The sequence below is a fragment of the Emys orbicularis genome, chromosome 13, assembly GCF_028017835.1.
Source record: "Emys orbicularis isolate rEmyOrb1 chromosome 13, rEmyOrb1.hap1, whole genome shotgun sequence".
NCBI classification, from domain to species: Eukaryota; Metazoa; Chordata; order Testudines; family Emydidae; genus Emys; species Emys orbicularis.
Genome location: NC_088695.1, coordinates 31473728 through 31487832, shown reverse-complemented (window position 1 = coordinate 31487832; position 14105 = coordinate 31473728). Strand labels below are relative to the sequence as shown.

At 43.9% G+C, this 14105-nt stretch overlaps 1 protein-coding gene across 1 annotated transcript in view; it reads right to left on the bottom strand.

The window, feature by feature from the left end:
- The window catches only part of RAB40B (RAB40B, member RAS oncogene family), a 45172-nt gene extending 37414 nt beyond the window's left edge, over positions 1-7758 (bottom strand). Inside the window, exon 1 of the mRNA XM_065415559.1 lies at positions 7083-7758. Within this exon, the coding sequence (XP_065271631.1) occupies positions 7083-7224 (142 nt within the window). The 5' untranslated portion in view covers positions 7225-7758. The remainder of the gene's footprint in view (positions 1-7082) is intronic.
- Positions 7759-14105: the final 6347 nt, after the last annotated feature.

The window sequence follows — 14105 nt, the reverse complement described above, 5'->3', positions numbered from 1 at the left end:
TGACTAGTTTCTTGGGACTGGGAGCATAGGCGGTGCATGACTCCCTCATTTGGGGAGGTTGGGCGGGAGCGCCAGAAGCTTCCTAGAAATGGGGTGCCACAACCCCTGCTCCGACCCGAGGCCCTGCCCATGCTCCACCCCTGCTCCACCCTGAGGCCCACTCCTGCTCCGCCCCCTCCCCTAAAACCCCCCTGCTGCTCCCACCTCTTCGCTAGAGCCCTGTGTGTATACAAAATGTATATCCACAGATATAAATTGGTATCTGCAGAGCTGCAGGGCTCTACCAGGAACCAGGCAAAAGCAGCAGCGTGTCGGGCTGCCGCTCCCAGGAGTCAGTGCCCCGTGCCGGCACCTCCTCCGGCGTGGCCATACTGCTCCCAGCCACACCAACTGGGGCGGGCACCAGGCTCCCTGGCACTGTGTCGTGCTATTGTGTGCGAGCTGCTCACATGCCCCCAGACAGGAGACTCAGACCATTGCATGGAAGGGACTCCTGTCCAGGGGTGTGCAAGCCGCTTGCACACACTAGCGCAAACAGGGACAGCTGCTGGTGAGCTGGTGCCTGCCCCAGTGGGCAGGACTGGGGGAGGTAAGACCACGATGGAGGAGCTGCTGGCACAGGGCGCTGGCTCCTGGGAGCGGCAGATCTGGGGGAGGGATAGCTCAGTGGTTTGAGCATTGGCCTGTTAAAACCAGGGTTGTGAGTTTAATCCTTGAGGAGACCACTTAGGGATCTGGGGCATAAAAACAGTACTTGGTCCTGCTAATGAAGGCAGGGGGCTGGACTTGATGACCTTTCAGGGTCCCTTCCAGTTCTAGGAGATAGGTATATCCACAGACAGATAGATAGGATCGACATGCTGCTGCTTTTGCCATTGTGGTTCCTGGTTCACTCCACTTCGCCCCTTCCCTCAAGATCCCCCCTGCTAGCGCCTCTTTGCCCCTTCCCCTGAGGGTGGCCCCCCTGCCACTCGCGCCTCTTCGCACCTTCCCCCAAAACCTCCCACACACACTTGCTGGGGACAGAGACGTGTGAGTGGCCAGGTGGGGGAGGCCTTGGGGGAAGAGGCAGAACAGGGGTGGGAAGAGGAGCAGCACAGGTGGGACCACAGGGCGGAATGTGGGTGAGGCCACAGCCTGAGTGCCCTTTCAGCAATGGTGCTCTAAAGCCGGCAGGCTGCCGCACTTCCAAAGGGAGGTGCACCACGTCCTCTTTAGAAATGCTTAGCCTCCCTTGGCCTATTATACTGGCTGCCCACAACTGAATATGCTGGGATTTTTGGTGTAAGTGACCAATTATCACTAGTGCAGTTTGTCTGGGTGGCAAGATAGACTGGAGAGTCTAAAGGGACTGTCTGTGACTCCATGGTATGACTGTTATAATGACCCAGGAGTTGACATTTGTCACTGGGTTGGTGAAATCTAATTATAGAACACACCACTAGTTTTGGGTGTCTGCCCTGATTTTGACAGTCTGTCCTGGGGTAGGCACTCACAGGCATGAACCACTCCAGACAGCATGACAGATATGTCTGCACATTTTGCATCTGTTGTTCTCGCAGGATCTGGTGCTGCTTTGACTGATGTGTCCTGGTCTGTGTGGAGCTTGCTTCTGATGAGGAGTCTGACAATGTATTAGGGGTGGATAGGTGAAAAAAAACACCCTATCACTTGTGGGTGAACACTTTGCACAAAGTGATCACTCTATATCTGACCTATCAGTCCTCATCCTCAAAGGAAACCTGCACAGCACTTTCAAAAGATGATCCTGGAAGCTTAAATTCGTAACTTTGCTAGACATTAAAAAGCATGTTCTTAATAAAGACACAAATTATGGCTTATTACAACAATTTTTAACCCACTAATCCCACTTTTTTTGTCCTGTGACTGCACAGGTCTTAATGGCCTAATTCACCTTGAATGGTCCCTTAGAATATGCACTAACTACTTATGTGAAACTATCTGTTTGACCTAGTATTTAGCCATGACACTCGTACCTTTCACAGACCTGAGGAAGAATTCAATGTAGCTCAAAAGCTTGTCTCTCTCACCAACAGAAGTTGGCCCAATAAAAGGTATTACCTCACCCAGTTTGTCTCTCTAATATGTTCATTTAACTCTGCCACTATGAGCAGCAGCAGAGGCACCTGAGTCCTGCAAACTCAGAAAGACATCACTGCATTCATTTACATTTGGAAAGGGATCTATGCAACTATAGTGGCTAAGAACTTCTTTTTAATAATGAAGATTTATGTTCTGTAGAAATTAAGGCTTAGGTCCACATTCATTCGTGAGTGGATTTCTCTCTTTGTGCCCTCCCTCATAAACCCTCATTTCAGATGCAAGAGTATTAGAGTCATACCTAAAATACCCATAATGCAACCTTTCATTTGTTTGTGAGTCGCTGAAAATGTCAGTCATGCAAACAGTCCAATTACAACATCAGCAACATATAATTTACACTAGTTCATGAGCAAGGCTCTGTGTAAGAACATTGATGTTTAGGCAACAACAGAGAAGCTCTCCTTTACATAAAAAGGGTAATTAAAAAAAATAAATAAACACGTGGACTAAGATTTCTTTACAATGGTTTTAGTAGTTTCTTGCTCACAGACACACTCCTGGAAAAACTTTTAAACTCAACCCAGCAGGCTGCATCCACAACCCCGCTAAGCAATGCTCATAGGAATTCAGGAGCATAAACTGAAAGCTAGTTACATAAGTGGAAAACACTGCAGTTTTATTTACCAAAGATCGTTCTAATACAGCACAGGCAGAATCAGTAATGTATTGCCATTCAAACCATTTGCATTTACTCCCCCAGTTTTAGCAGCAAGTAGATCAGTTCTAATAGAGCTTTGCTTTCTTTCAGAGTACTGAGAAAGGAACAGCTACCAGGACTTTTAGAATTGTTTTTAAGTTTGAAATTCCCCACTAATGAAGAGAGAAACATTTAGGATTGCACTGATGTAAACAAATGGAATGCCTCTTTAAACATACTGTTAAGGCAACTCAGGGCCTCACAATACATCTGTCCTTCAGGACAAAGTGCAAAGACAGCAGGGAAACTAAACTTACTATGACTACTTAACTACAGGTGCTCTAACTGACCTGTGGACCATGGGTGATCTGCAGAGAGCTGGCTGCTCACATAATGCCCATCTTCCCAATCCTTAAAGAATCCACCCTTCAGCCCACCTCTCTTGCCAACTCTTGCCCCAACTCCCTTCACCTTTAAACTTATCAAATGTGCCATTACAACCAATACCTCAACTTCCTTTCCTCCTGCTCACTCATGAATCCCTTTCACTTTGACTTCTGTCCTCGCTACTACATTGAAACTGTTCTCAGAATTTCTATCTATTTTGCCCTATCTCAGAGCCTCTACTCCTATCCTCATCCTTTTAGACCTCACATCTGCTTTTGACACTGCTAATCACATTTTTAAAACCTTGGTCTTCCCTCGTCCATCATGACTTGTCCTCACTTGGTTCTTCTTCTTCTACCTCTTTAATCATACCTTCAGTGTCCCATTTGGAGTCCCCTCCTCCTCTATCCATATGAGTCACATAGGACTTGATATATGGCCCCTTCCTATTCTCATTTTACAAGCTCTCTGGGCAATCTCATCTGCCCATCTGGTTTTGACAATCTTATGTCAATGACTTACAGCTCTCCCCTGTATCTAGTGTGGAACTGCAGCCTGTCTCTCTGACATCTCTTGAAGATTACATGGTCAACTTAAACCTAACATGGCCAAGACAGAATTCTTGACCTTTCTTCCCACACCCTTCCCTTGCTTTTTGTTCTGTTACTTTTGCCATCAATGCCAGCCTCTTCCACCATGTCATCTTCACGCAAACCTCTCCATGCCTTCTAGCACATCACCTTTACCCAAGGAACACCCTCTTTGAGCTGATCCATCAGCTAACCTCTCTTCCCTCAAATCCAATCTCAGGACTCACCTCTATAGTTATAGGACCCACCTCTATTACTTATCAGCCTATTATACTCCAGGTGCTTACAAACTGATTGTTTAATAATTTTTCCAATATCTTTCCATGTATCAAAGTTGCCTGACTGTTCTATAATTCCTTAGGTCCTCTTTGTTCTCCTTTTTAAAGACAGGTACTAAGTTTGCCCTTCTCCAGTTCTCTGGGACCTCACTCATCCTCTATTAGCTCTCAAAGATAACCATTAAAATAGTTCCATGGTTGCTTCAGCAAGTTTCTTAAGTACCATAACATGAATTGCACTAGGCCCTGTTGACTTAAATACATGTAATTTATCTAAATAGTCTTTAATATTTTCTTTCCCTATTCTGGTTTAAGTTCCTTCCCCCTTGTTGTTGCTAATACTCACCAACCACACTCCTTCTTCAGGCCCACCTCTTCAAGCATTCTCTCCTTCTTATATCCAATAATTCCTTCACTCTCCTTCTGATTTATTACCCTTGTGTGGGCACAAACCACTGTGTTTGTTTAATCTTTATAATTTAGAGTGCAATTTCTCTGTCAAGGTGTCTTATCTGTTTGTGAAGTGATATGTAAACTTACTGCCTTATGTGCATTTGTGTATGATTATTATTAATAATAAACAACGGATTTCGAAATGTGTTCAGAGTGCTAGTGAAATGCTGCAAGAGAATATTTGTATTACTTGATTGCCAGGATCTCTACTCACAGGAAAGCTATGCTAGTTATATTATACAATGTAGAAATTTTTTACCAGCAAACCAAAATCAATGGAAGTTTTACATAAAACTGACTGATGCAAGATTGGTGACACTGGGAGCTATTTCAACATTCTCTCTTACTTACATTAAGATACATTCAGGGACGGAAGTGTTGGCCCAGTGTGGCCTTCTGTATGTAAAGACACAGTATACAATGAGTGCTCTTAAGAAAAAAAATGCTGTTTTTGCCTTGGTTGAATAGGTATTATTATCTTAGTATTTAATATCCCAAATAATATGGGCCTGATTCAAAACCCACGGAAGCCAATGGAAAGACCCATACAGACTTCAATGCTTGTATCAGGCCCATACTAAGGGCTTGTCTTCATGTACAGCACTGTAGCAGTGAAGTGTGCCATTGTAGCACGTTAGTGAAGACACTCTTATGCCGATGGGAGAGCTTCTCTCGTTGACATAGTTACCTCCTCTCGCGCCGCGTCGGTGGATTAATGATGCTGACAGGAGAAGCTCTGCCGTCGGTGTAGTAGCATCTTCACTAAAGAGCTAGAGCGGCACACTGCACTGGTGCAGTGCTGTATAAGAAGACAAGCCCTTAGTATGGGCCTGATACACCGAGCATTGAAGTCTGTATGGATCATTCCATTGGCTTCCATGGATTTTGGGTCAGGCACATATTATTTGGAATATTAAATACTCAGTTCTCCTCTTGTCATAGCACTGTCTTCACCGGGGGGTTAGGTCGGTATAACTGCATCACTCAGGGATGTGGATTTTTCACACCTCTGAGTGACGTAGTTATACAGATACAAGTTTGTAGTGTAGACCTGAGGTAAGATAATGGTAGTCATTTAAGGCAGTCAGCAAATTTGCAAGGTGACCACTGCAGTTCTAACATATAACATACCTTTATAAAAGAGCTAAATTGTGAAGCGGAGTTGGGTTCTATCAAAACAAAACATCAAACAAAAAATCCACAAAGGACATCTCTTTTGCCTACACACAACCCATCAGAATTCAGTTTTGAATCAGTTTACGTAGCTCACAATTCTCTGCTTTGCAAATATATCTGGTATTGATGGGGGCTCTTCAGTCTCATTCCTTAAAAGGTTAAATGAAGGAACAAACTACAAATAGAAACCCCATCTTAGAGGGCCACTATTCTGACGTCACACATTTTTTATACACCAAAAATATAAAACTGACATATGGTAACATTTCATTGCAACTTATCAGTCTTACATTACCAATTTGAGTGATTTTAAAAGTAAGGGACAAGGGAAGAAAAGGGTAATCCACCTTTTTGGCTTTTTGCAATCAGTGCATCATTTGCTGACTATTCATTTTAGAATAAGTATTTGCAGCTAAAAGAAATAATATATATCAGCTTATTTAGTTATACTTTTAAAAATATATATACCAAATGCAACCATGTTAAATATGTGATGAATTTGTAAAAGGGAGGTTGGTTCAGAGTGTTATAGCCCATCCCTTAAAAATGGTTTGCTTTTAATGGCAACACTTCCACAGAGGAACAAACACCCCAAAAACATTCTGCTGCAAATGACTAATTTATAAATAAAGAAGACTCTACCAATGCTCAACGCCCCTCTTTACTTATTGGTCACAGGGAACACGGAACAGAATGTTATTAGGACAGCTTGGGTAGGGTGACCAGATGTCACGATTTTATAGGGACAGTCCCGATTTTTGGGTCTTTTTCTTATATAGGCTCCTATTACCCCCCACCCCCTGTCCCGATTTTTCACATTTGCTGTCTGGTCACCCTAAGCTTGGGTAAGATGATCCCTACTTCTTTGACCAGTGATCTCTACTTGCTATTGATGAAGCATGTCTCTCAAGTCTTAGCTCCCAAAGTAGTTTCGAAGTAGAGACTTGCTGGCATGGGATTTGAAACCAAAATAAATAGTGATTCTACTCCCTTCTTCAAGAGCATAGGTGCAGGAAAACATCACACCTCCTCTACTTTCCATGCACCCTTCCCATTCCAACTATGCCTGGGAACATCACAGTCATATCAGGAGAGATATGTGGAGGCGGCCGTTTCAAACGTGTCAGGCAACTGTCAGTCTAAGGATTTAGGTGCACCAGATAGTACCTCTGCCTCCCATTCAATTGTTAGTTCTCTAATTCACACTGGAATTTGATTGCTGGAATCTGGAATAGCCTAATGGTGCCTTTGAGCACACACTGTTAAAAGGGAGGCAGGCAGCAGCAGACTGAAGCTCCAGAAGAGAAGTTCATCGTTGTCATAGGGAGGGGAAGCCTAGCAGCACTGAACAACGGAGGCTGGGAAGGGAACTAGTGGGAAACGAGTTACCATCTCAAAAACCACTTGCAGGAGTGGTATAGCCTCTGTCCTACTTACCCATGTTGTACCCATAGGGTGATTCAGTGGCTCCATCCTGCAGGCTAGCCAGGATCTCTCCTTTGCCCACGTCGCTGTCCCCCACCAGCAGAAATTTCAGCAAGAAGTCATAGGCTTTCACTGGGCTGCCCACGTGGCTCATCCTCTTTTTCCCTTACCCCCCGAAAAAAATCTCTCCGGCGAATCAGCTCCCAGAGCCCATCACGGGAACCCAGGAGGAAAAAAGTCACCGTGGGAGCAGCAGCAGCAAACAGCAACAGGAGACAAACAGAGGCATGTTCAACAGCACCACCGCTCAGGGCAGGCTGCAATGGGGCAGGGGGCGCCAGCCACGCACGGAGGAGGTAACAGGTGGTGCAGGGCTATATACTGCGACATGAAAACGCATCTGGTGCCAGGGAACGGTCTCAGACTGCGTGACCCTGGGGACATTCGCTACAGCCCAACTTCACACAGGCACGGGGGCTGGCTGCTGTATCACAACAACACAGGCAGTAGCAGCAGCAAGGGAGTTGGGGACGCGCACTCTATGGCACTGGGGGTCCAGCACCCCCACTAGCGGGGGGTAGTTACTGAGCAACGGGGACACCCGTCATGTCATGACAGAGTAGAGGCAGGCGTCTATCGCTACAGGAGAGGGGGTGGCGACCTATCAGGGAGACGGGCCACTATCACAGGGGGCAGTCGCGGGGGGGTGGCCTATGGAAGGGAGGAGGCTCCTGTTGTCGGAGGGGTCACGGGACAAGCCCGGGCCACAGCGGGATCCAGTCGCGGGGCTCCAAAGTGCAGGTGCGCGACGCCCCGTCCCGGCACCACCGCCCTGGCTCCCCAGGGGATCGGGGGAGTCGGTGCCCAGCCCGGGCTGGAGCTCGGTCCCTCCGGCCGCGAACGAAGCGCGGGTCTGGGTCTCGCACTGCTCCTGGCCGCGATCCTAGGTCCCCGCTACCTCCCCTCAGCTCAGCGAGCTCGGCACTGCAGTGGCCCAGACTCTCTACCCCCGCTTTGCCCCAGCACGCAGCACCGTGACAGCAGACCCGGCCCGGCCCCACCCAACTCGGCTCCCATTGGTGCCTCAGGATCCTGGTCCCCGCCCATCTCTTCTTCTATTGGAGCACTACACTAAGGGCCGCGCCCACCTCTTTTTCCATTGGGCAACGGATCTCCCAGCCTCGCCCGCCTCTTCTTCTATTGGGCTATCGAAACCCTCAGCCCCGCCTTGCTCTTTCTCCATTGGGAGCAGGGTATTCGGAATCCCGCCTCCTCTTGTTCCCATGGGGGCACAGCGGTTCAGTTGCTAGGCTAGTTCTCCCGCGCTATTGATGCTGTCGCCCGTCGATCACGGATTTCCACGCCCCCTGCAGGAGCGGGGCGGCCTGTTTCATTGAAAGTAGAGTTTTGGGAGTATTTAAACTGGAGCAGAAGCCGTGGGTTCGAATCCAGGCGCCGCCCCTGGGATCCCAGCCTACTCCCATGCCAGCGATTTGAGGCTGCAGGGGGCTAAGCCAATTTACAGCAAAGCTGGGTCCCATGCAGCTGAAGGGTTTGTATCTGCAGCCATTGGCTTCAATAGAGCCCTACTCCCAGGGCTGGGCAGTGCAGGGCAGTGCTGTGACCACATGGGCAGCTGGCCCTGGCCATTTAGAGTCTCCAAACAGCAACTGTGGCATGAGGCCTGGGCAGCCATTGGTCCTGTCAGCCCTGATCCTGTGGGTACGACTCCCGAAGGGCTGGGTACTGGCTGCTTTTCTGAGCGCCTCCCCCCACTAGTGTGACATATTACCCTGTTCCCCCCTGCCCATCAGGTCGGGTAACCAGATGTCCCTATTTTATAGGGACCATCCTAGTATTTGGGGCTTTTTCTTATATAGGCATCTATTACCCCTGTCCCGATTTTTCACACTTGCTGTCTGATTCCTATCCTCAGGTCATTTCAATGAACAAGCCCTAAGAACAACATAACAAGGAGCCCACTGGTTTGGGGAGGCAGGAGACCTAGGCTTTCATCTTGACTCTGTAACCCAGGCTGCTGGCCTGCTCACATCAGGACTGAATGAGACCCAATGGCTCTCCTGGCTCACACCTCAGAAAGCGCATGTGAGAATTCAGCGTGTTGGGATGTCAGCACAAGAGGCATTTCTACCTTTCTAGGGACATTGGAAGGGCTAATGAGCAGCAATGTAGCCAGGTCAGGCAGAAAGTCAGAGGAGAGGTAGCTTCAGGCCCATCTAAAATTTCAAAGTAGACATTACGAAAATTCATTTTTTTTCACTGACCGAGTTTGTCTAGAGATGGTTCCCCTGGAGGCTAGAATTATTAATTATTTATATAGTGCTATAGGTGATCCTGGCACAAATAAGCAAGTTCTCTCTGTACAACAAATGTCTATCTTTGGCTATAACTGATTGCTTGCTTATACAATCAAACATGAACACACCAAAAATGCATCACTAATTTAAATAGAATGGCTGGGATTCTATGTAAAATATTACAAATAATATTAGTTCTTAGACATAATGCTGTTTGTCAGTACACTAAGGTATTCAGTAGTTAGAAATTAATGGTTTCATGGAACAAAAATCTAAAATGGTGTTTAGCTCATTGCTATGGTCTGGCACTGAAGAGTCAGCACTAAACATAGATGAAAATGGGCACAAATGGAAATTGGAATGAGGATTTTAAAAAATTGAAGTTGTTTAAAGTTGCCTGTAGCCATATTCATTTTAAGTGTGATTTTATCAGATCTCACAGGCTTAGGCTGGGCTGAGCTAATCATGAGCCAGGAGACCACCAAGCAAAATCTCTATGTGGCTGAAAAGAGTGGTTGTAGTACTCATTTTGGTTCAGTACTGAACCAGTATCTCACCAAGGTACTACAAGACAGTATGGTATTGGAAGTATCCTGCTGTGGAATGAGTGCTCACCCTCCTCCTCCTTCCCCCATCAGTAATATACCTGCACATCTACCATTAGAGGTTAGCATTAGTGCAGCTAGATTAGTGTCACTAGACCAATGCAAAAAAACAAAAAATCAGAAGTAGACAAAGCCTTACAGTTAAAATTTAAGTTTTATATGGTTTGTTTGCAGCATTTCATAGCAATTAAGTACAGTTTTGATAAATCACATGTTCATAAAAAATCCAGTAGCATTCAATATAAACATGTTTCTCTAACATGGAGGACAAATATAGAACTGCCTAGATGGCATAAATATATATTTTTAAAAGCAGGAAGACATACAGTAGCATTAGAGGTGACATTAAGATAATAAGGGCTTTGGTAAACACAACAGCATAATGCTGTGCAACTACAAAATATAACAGCATACAGGGCCCTTTGAACTGGAAAAACAAGCAAATCTTGTTTTGCTCTGTTTTGTTGGAAACCTAAGCATCATTACCAAGAGCATATTGCTGTTGGGAGCAGCAGCAAATACAGCCAGTCAGGGTTTACTCTGGGTCATCTCCCTTATCATACTTTTTATTGATAACAAAAGAACTTTCTTCACTGCTAAATCCTGTGCACATAGGTATAGCAGAAAACCAGTCTATAGGAGCTGTATTTCAAAGCTTCACCCCAGTCCCGAACCAAACTATTTAATTGCTTGTTTAACCCCTTTGGATTAGATGCACCCAACCTTTGCAATGCATACATACACCTAAAACAGCAACTTGTCAAGAGCACAGGGTCTACATTTAGGCCTGTTTCTGGGCAGTGCTGAGTGCCTTCACCTTCCATTGATTAAGGTGGAAGTTGAAACTATCCAGCATCTTACAGGACTGGGCTCTTCATTTGTAAATACATAATAGGATTATACCATTATACTGATCATGTAAATAATTGGTTTAAATGGGTTTTACTTCTAATTTACACCTTTTTAAATTAAAGAAAAATCTAAGCTACTTTGACAGGAGATAGGTGTGTGACACACTAAAACTGTCAGATATAAGTAACAGCAGAGCTCTGTAAGGTCTTGAAGACAAGGATGAGAAGTTTAAACTTGATGTGGTGAAAAAGATGGAGCCAATGGAAGGATTCAAAGGAGTGACATAGACCAATAGGTAAGTGAGAACGTTTTAGCAGCCCCATTTGGAATAGAGGAGAGCATGTAGGTGTTGGGGAAAGGGGTCATTTACATTTGTATAGCACATATAGACTAGTGAATGGTAAGGGTTACAGGTTAAAAATTAAACATCCAACTTTTTTTGTAATATTTACAAAGTACATGAAATTCACTGTGCATGTACATATATCTTGCTGTGTGTATCCATGTCAATCTCTTGGTGCATACAAATGTGCAGCTGTGTTGCTTGATTTGCAGAAATAGGAATATTCAGAGGTATTTTACCAGCTTTCCAGTTAGTAACATTCAGTTAGAATTATTTAAAAGAGAGAGGTTACTGTATAGCACTCTTTGCTCAAGTTTTGGCTATCAGCCCCAATCAGAGGAGCACAATTGGAAGCTGAGGTCTGAAAACTGGCCAACTTAAATTCACAGCAACTTTTGTTTTCAAACTTTTTTTTTTTTAAATATACGTATATCAGATTTCCATAGGAACTTCTAAGACTGTCAGGGAATGGTCCAGAGTCATTCACAATGTGAACATAGTACAACCAGAAACATTTGTGTTTGTAATATATGTACTTTATTTCTTTGACATGGCACAGAATACTGCACTCCTATCTTTCATTTTAAATCAGGAATTTTCATTTAGTGTAATCACTCAGATGATAGTTATTGCTCTGTGTGCTCCATTCATTACTTTATAGGCTCAAAGTCCTTCCAAGAGTATTGGAAATTTGTTTTCTGCAATAAATTCTAGTTTCAGTGGTGTGATAATGTGATCTTTGGCTTAATGCATGAGCTAACCGTGGAACTTCATCATATAGTAGCATGTTGCTGGAACCTCTCTCTCTCTCTCTCTCTCTATATATATATAGAATGTGTGAGAAGTGTACTTTTTTTTCCCAGCTGCTCTCTGTGTCAGATCATGTATTTCTAATTTTTAAATTTGAGCTAACAGACATATACTGCTGTCTTGGTAGTTTTCAATTTTTTTGCTATGCAGGCAACATTCTGTGCTGGCTAGAGCACAGCACTGGAGACTAGTGTTCTAATCCCACTACTAACGCTAACTTGTCTTGTGATCTCAGGCAGGTCATTTCAGTTCTCTGTGCCTCAGCTTTCCCATCTTTAACATAAAGGAAAGAAATTACTTAACACTTCTTTACAGTAGGTATGGTCTGAGGTTTAAACCACAAATGGTTGTAGAGTGTTTTGAGATCCTAATATGGAGATTGTTATACAAATGCTAAGTATTAATTATGATAAATTATATACATTACATGTAACAATTGTGCATGTGTAGGTTTTTTTTTTTTTTTTTTTTTTTTAATATATATAGTGGTAAAACCTTCATGCTGGTGGTAATCTGTTCATTCCTTACATTTCTTCAGGTTTCGTTATGGCAGACAGCTAAAGGAAGGACAGGAGCTAAATTCTTGAAGTGGTAGAACTGATGGTTAAATTGTACTTCACTGGATTGTTACTGTTTGTTGGGGTTGTTTAGCTTATTATGAAACATTGTAAGAAATATGAAAACAAAATATTAAAAATAATCATTTTTATAACAGGGAATGGGAAACATAGTGGGTGGGTTCTGTTAATCTGTTCTATTCCTTAAATTTGCAATGGTTGTTTTTCAATTGTTTCTAAGTTATAGCAATAAAACTTACACTTTTCAAATGTTTATTTTGATATCAAACTATGAAGCACTGGAGTGTTTCCCTTTTCCTGAATATTTCCACTTACCTTTGACATTTACTTGTAATCATGTTAGGAACAAATGCTTGGGATGAGCCCAGGTTTGTTTTGCACAGCAGTTCATAGTTACACTTTATACAGGAACTAGTGGACTAGGAATACGCCCACAGTTCCTTAACCCATTAGTTGTTCAAGTAGATGTAAAAGTATCTGCTAATCCACTTTAAAGTATCATCATTGCCTGGTTAGTAACAGTTGAAAATAATGGTTTTAAAAACAGGAGAGGAAATAAAAAAATTCCCCAGATTATATATTGTTTTATATATAGATCAAGTCTGAAAACAATTCTGAGTTGCAAAAAAATGAACTACCTACCGTTCAAAATAAAGGAATAACTCACAAACATTGGTTTCCAAAAGTGACAGCTTTGCAATAAATCCTTTGGTTTATTTTTTGCCTTTTGTTATGAAAAACTTAAACAACTGTCCTGTTAATTACCAGGTGCAGTTTCAAAACAGCAGTCTCCCTATTAGAAGTGAGTCAGAACATGAAGATTTTATCTAAACTTCTCACCAAAATGTGATTTGGAAAGAATGGAACCTAATGGGGTAGGGTTTGCCACACATGAAATGGACCATGGGACCAATGCCCAAACCAAACTACTCTAATTTAGACTGGGGGCCAGGGACTGAACACAAAGGGGTGGCAAGGTGATTTCTCCTCTCACCAGTTCCTGCACTGACTGCACCTCAGCCAGATAGGTCTTCTGACTTTAGTCCCACTTTCATTAACATTCTGCCTAAAGGATCTCTTTGGAAGGCTGCAGAGAGTTAGAGTGTTACTAAGGCCTGGATCCTGCAAACAATTATGCATCTGCTTAACTTTACTACCATGAGTAGTATGTTTGCAGAATCAGGGTGTAAGTGCCGAGTCATTTGATTTTCTGCTTGTTTCATTTACTCGTTTGCTCATAGAGCTAGTCAGAAGCTATAGCTACACTAGAGAGCTTACAGCAGTGCAGCTGCACTGAATCAGCTGTGCTGCTAGTGCAGAGGTTCTAAGCCCATGGGCAAGAGTCTCCTGTTGACTTAATTAATCCACCCCCAATGAGTGGTGGTATCTATGTTGGCAGGAGAAGCTCTCCCACTGATGTAATACTGGCCACACTGGTGCCTAGGTCCGTGTAACTTACATCAGTCAAGGGAGTGGCTTATTCACACCCCTGAGCGACATAAGTGGTAGTGTAGCTGTAGCCTTTTTTT